Here is a 4,892-nt window from a genome sequence, read left to right as displayed (position 1 = left end):
ATTTCGGATTCAAGTGATGTAGCATGGGATTTTCATCCAAACATGTGAGAATTGCAAACAAGCATGATATTCAACATCCAAATTAGCACCAATCATGAAAGATACAACTTTTAACATTCATATGAGATTATAACTACATAAAACCACACAATTCTAACATAAAAGTCGAGTAACCCATCACCGTTACCTTTTTCCACTTCAATCTTCTAAAGACTCGTCAATGATGTAGCTATCCTCCTCAAGGGTTGTCTAAGTTCTCCCCTAAACACAAAAATAAAGATATTAAGTCAAGAATCCACATCCTTGAAAGATGAGAATTTTGAAAAAGAGGAAAAGATGGCAACTTTCTTACTTAGAAACAAGGGAAATGAGAAAAGGAAGAGAATGGCGCGAAAAGGAACGAGATTGGTGAAGAATTGAGTGAATTATGGTGATTTTAGGGTTGAGAGCAAGGGTTTAACAATGGTGGAGTGGTTGTTGGGGAAATTTCAGAAATTAGAATGAGGGAGATGAAGTTGTGAGGGTTTAGTTGGGGGTTAGTGTAGAGGAAAGAGGAGAGAAATGACTCATGAGTCAAGTTAAGCCCAATAACTCAAAATGAGTCGGTATCCACTAGAATTTTCGTCCCAAGTCTACTATAACTCGAGACGGAGAATAATATTATTAAAAATCTACACTATTATTACCGTTACGATATTTTATGAAAATAAGCTTTAAATAATAATTATTTAATAAAAATTACTTAAAAGTTTATTTAAAAATATTAAGAAAGTGCAGGGTGTTACAATCATCCCACCTTTTAAAAAGTTTCGCCCTCGAAACTTGAAACGAAAAGGTATTACCTTAAGAAAACAAACTAGGGTACTTGACACGCATGGAAGCTTCCGGCTCCCAAGGCTCTTCTTCTACATCACCACACTTCCACAAAACCTTCACCAAGGGCACCACTTTGCTCCTTAGCTTCTTCTCCTTCTTATCCAAGATACGAATCGGTCTCTCCTCGAAAGAAAGACTAGGCTCAAGCTCGGGAATCTCATTTTGCAACACATGACTAGGGTCGCTAATGTATTTCCTAAGTTGAGAGACATGAAAGACATCATGAACTTTACCAAAACTCGGGGGCAAATCCAACTTATAAGCCACGGCACCAATCCTCTTTATCACTTCATAAGGTCCAATGTACTTTGGACTCAATTTCCCTTTGACTCCAAATCTCTTTACTCCTTTCATCGGGGACACTTTCAAGAATACTTTATCTCCAACTTCAAACTCCAAGGGTCGACGGCGAACATCGGCATAAGACTTCTGTCGATCTTGGGCGGCTTTCATTCTTTCACGGATGAGCTTCACTTGATCAATCGTCTCGGCTAACTTGTCGGGTCCTAGGTCACGAACATCACTTGCTTGATCCCAACAAATCGGACTTCGACATTTCCTTCCATAAAGGGCTTCATAAGGAGCCATCTTGATAGAAGCATGATAACTATTGTTGTAAGAAAATTCCACCAAAGGTAAGCTCTTCTCCCAACTAGAATGAAAATCAAGGGCACAAGCACGCAACAAGTCTTCTAGAGTTTGAATTGTCCTCTCGGATTGTCCATCGGTAGCGGCATGAAAAGCGGTACTCATCAACAACTTACTACCCATAGCATCTTGCAAAGCTTTCCAAAATCTTGAACAAAACCTCGGGTCACGATCCGAAACGATCTCCTTAGGAACACCGTGGTAACGAACGATCTCATCAACATAAGCACTAGCAAGACGGTCTAAACTCCAAGTCTCTTTGATAGGGATGAACCTAGCACACTTGGTCAACCTATCCACAACAACCCATACGGCATCTTTTCCACCAACGGTCTTAGGCAAAGCCATCACAAAATCCATGGAAATGGACTCCCACTTCCATAAAGGAACATCCAATGGTTGTAGCAAACCACCGGGTCTCTTATGCTCAATCTTTACTTGTTGGCAAGTAAGACATCTTCCCACATATGACACAATGTCATTCTTCATGTTAGGCCACCAAAACTGAAGCTTCAAATCCTTATACATCTTGTCTCCTCCGGGGTGAATCGAATAAGGTGATAGATGAGCTTCATCTAGAACTCTCTTCCTCAAGTCAACGGCATCGGGCACATACATGCGTCCTCGGTAACGGAGGTAACCTCTAGCATCAATCTCACAATCCTTTGCTTTCCCTTCAAGAAGCTTGGCTTGAAAACTTTTAAATGTAGCGTCGTCCACAAGGCTATCTAGAATCTCACGGTGGAGAACGGGCTCGGCAACCATAGCACCAAGATAATCAAAACCACTCTCTACAAGTTGCAAACTCAACTTACGAAACTCGGCACAAAGGTCATCGGGGAGTACACGGATAGCACTCAAGGGATGAGTAGACTTCCTACTAAGGGCATCGGCAACCACATTTGCCTTACCTTCATGATACAACAACTCCATGTCGTAATCATTCACCAATTCCAACCATCGTCGTTGTCTCATATTCAAATCCTTTTGGGTGAAGATATACTTCAAACTCTTATGATCGGTGTAGATACGGCAATGGACTCCAATGAGGTAGTGTCTCCACATCTTCAAAGCATGAACGATGGCGGCTAATTCCAAATCATGAGTGGGATAGTTCACCTCATGAACTCTCAATTGTCGCGAAGCATAGGCAACAACTCTTCTATTTTGCATAAGAACACAACTCAAACCCATCTTAGAGGCGTCACAAAACACATCAAAGTCAACTCCATCCTCGGGCAAGGTCAACACGGGAGCGGTAGTCAACCTCTTCTTCAACTCTTGGAATGCACTTTAACAAGCTTCGGTCCACACAAACTTGGTCTCTTTCTTCAAAAGTTGAGTCATCGGTCTAGCAAGCTTGGAAAAATCTTTCACAAAGCGACGGTAGTAACCCGCCAAACCCAAAAAACTACGGATCTCACCAACATCGGTTGGACTCTTCCACTCAATCACGGCTTCAATCTTCGAAGGGTCTACCATGACACCATCCTTAGATATCACATGGCCTAGAAAAGACACCTTAGACAACCAAAATTCACATTTGGAGAATTTGGCAAACCACTTTTGACGACGGAGGATCCCCAAAATGATACGGAGGTGATCGGCATGCTCTTCTTCGGACTTGGAAAAGATGAGGATATCGTCAATGAAAACCACAACACACTTGTCTAAGAACTCACTAAAGGTCCGGTTCATTTGGTCCATGAAGATAGAATTGAAGGTCCTTGTTCAACAACATGTGGATAGAATTGAAAAGTAGGAGAATTTGACCCAAGGAGCTGCTCAAAGTACTTCACAAACGCCTGTAAGATATAATCAGTTGTCTTAAATTTATTCCCCTCAGTATCCTCAATGAGAAGTACCTTATTTTGAATTTGCCTATGTTTAATGGGTTTATGAAACATGGCAGAATTTGCATCACCTTTCCGTGCCTAATTCACCTTGGCTTTTTGTCTTAAAAAGTCATCTTTTGCAATGGAAAGCATAAGGTAACTCTCTCTAGCTTGATACTCCATATCCATTAAGCTTGTGTTACCAGGATCTAGATGAAGCTTTTTTTGACACCCCAGTAAGAATTTATAGGCAATCTCAGCATTCTTCTCAATGTCTGAAAACAGGCTTCTATTTAGCTCTTTAAGCAAAGGTTTCAGAGATTTAAGCTTCTGAACCAACTTGAACATTGGTGAACCAGCATAATAAATTTGCCATCCTTTATCAACCACATAATGAAAATCAGCAACTTTACTCCACATATTGAAAAATTTAAAAGGTTTCCTCCTAACCATGGAATTTGTAGACCCCTCAACAACACAAAAGCAATGATCAAAGCTCCCTTCAAGAGCAAAGTGGGCATAATAGTCAAGCCAAACCTGCAGCCAGCTATCATTCACTAAAACCCTATCAATTCTACTAAACACTCTAGTAGCACTAGGTTGTTTATTAGTCCAAGTGAAAAAGGCTCCAGTGGTTTTAATATCCTGTAAATCACAAGCTGCCATAGTATTTTGAAAAGGAATCATTTCACTATCCTTAACAGCAAGGCCAATTCTTTCATTAGCACACATCACATTGTTGAAATCACCCAAAACTATCTAAGGTTCCCTAATATTCCAACTCTTAAAAGCATCCCATAAAGGAACCCTCTCCTTAACCTTATTAAAACCATAAACATAAGTAGTATAGAAAGTTCTATCATCTCTTAGATTTTTGACCTTTAGATGAATGAATTGAGCACCCATATCAACTACATCTACTCTAATTATTTGACTCTGCCACAGGACCCAGATTCTACCCCCAGAATAAAATCTATGATTAGTAATAAAAGACCACCCATTACACACATTTGATGCTACTTTGTTTAGAGAGCCAGGTATGACCCTGGTCTCAAGGAGCCCAAATAAGACAGCCTCAGACTGATACAAAAACCATTTAATGTCTCTTTGCTTGGTGTCACTATTGAGGCCCCTCACATTCCATACTCCTAACTTAGTCATGGGAGGAAGAAGCCATCCCCCCCCCCCCCCCCCTCCCCCCTATTTTATCAACCAATTCAGATCCAGGAACCATTATAGAAGTAAAATCCAAAGTCAACTCACCTTCCTTTACCCTTGGCAGCCTTGACTCATGTCTTGTCACTCGATTAATGATCCTTGCTGGAGTATAACTAGACAAAAGAGGCATAGGTGTATTTGTTGGAGTAAAGAGCCCTGAGATGTTATTGATTCTCTCCTCCATCTGAATTCTCTTGTTTCTTTTATCTTTAATAACACCAACTGGATTAGGCAAAACTGGATACTCTTTAGGGTCAAGCTGTATCACTGGAGTCTCCTTTTTCCTCCACACTTGGACAGGGATCTTTGCCTTAG

At 40.7% G+C, this 4,892-nt stretch overlaps 1 protein-coding gene across 1 annotated transcript; it reads right to left on the bottom strand.

The window, feature by feature from the left end:
• Positions 1-3,218: 3,218 nt before the first annotated feature.
• Positions 3,219-4,091, bottom strand: LOC141628569 (uncharacterized). Its single transcript, XM_074441693.1, has 2 exons — positions 3,468-4,091; positions 3,219-3,329 (listed from the first exon to the last, which is right to left on the bottom strand). The coding sequence occupies exons 1-2, from the start codon at positions 4,089-4,091 to the stop codon at positions 3,219-3,221; spliced, it is 735 nt and encodes a 244-aa protein (XP_074297794.1).
• Positions 4,092-4,892: the final 801 nt, after the last annotated feature.

The sequence above is a fragment of the Silene latifolia genome, chromosome Y, assembly GCF_048544455.1.
Source record: "Silene latifolia isolate original U9 population chromosome Y, ASM4854445v1, whole genome shotgun sequence".
NCBI classification, from domain to species: Eukaryota; Viridiplantae; Streptophyta; class Magnoliopsida; order Caryophyllales; family Caryophyllaceae; genus Silene; species Silene latifolia.
The sequence above is the reverse complement of the archived record's forward strand: the minus strand, read 5'-3'. Positions and strand labels throughout refer to the sequence as shown.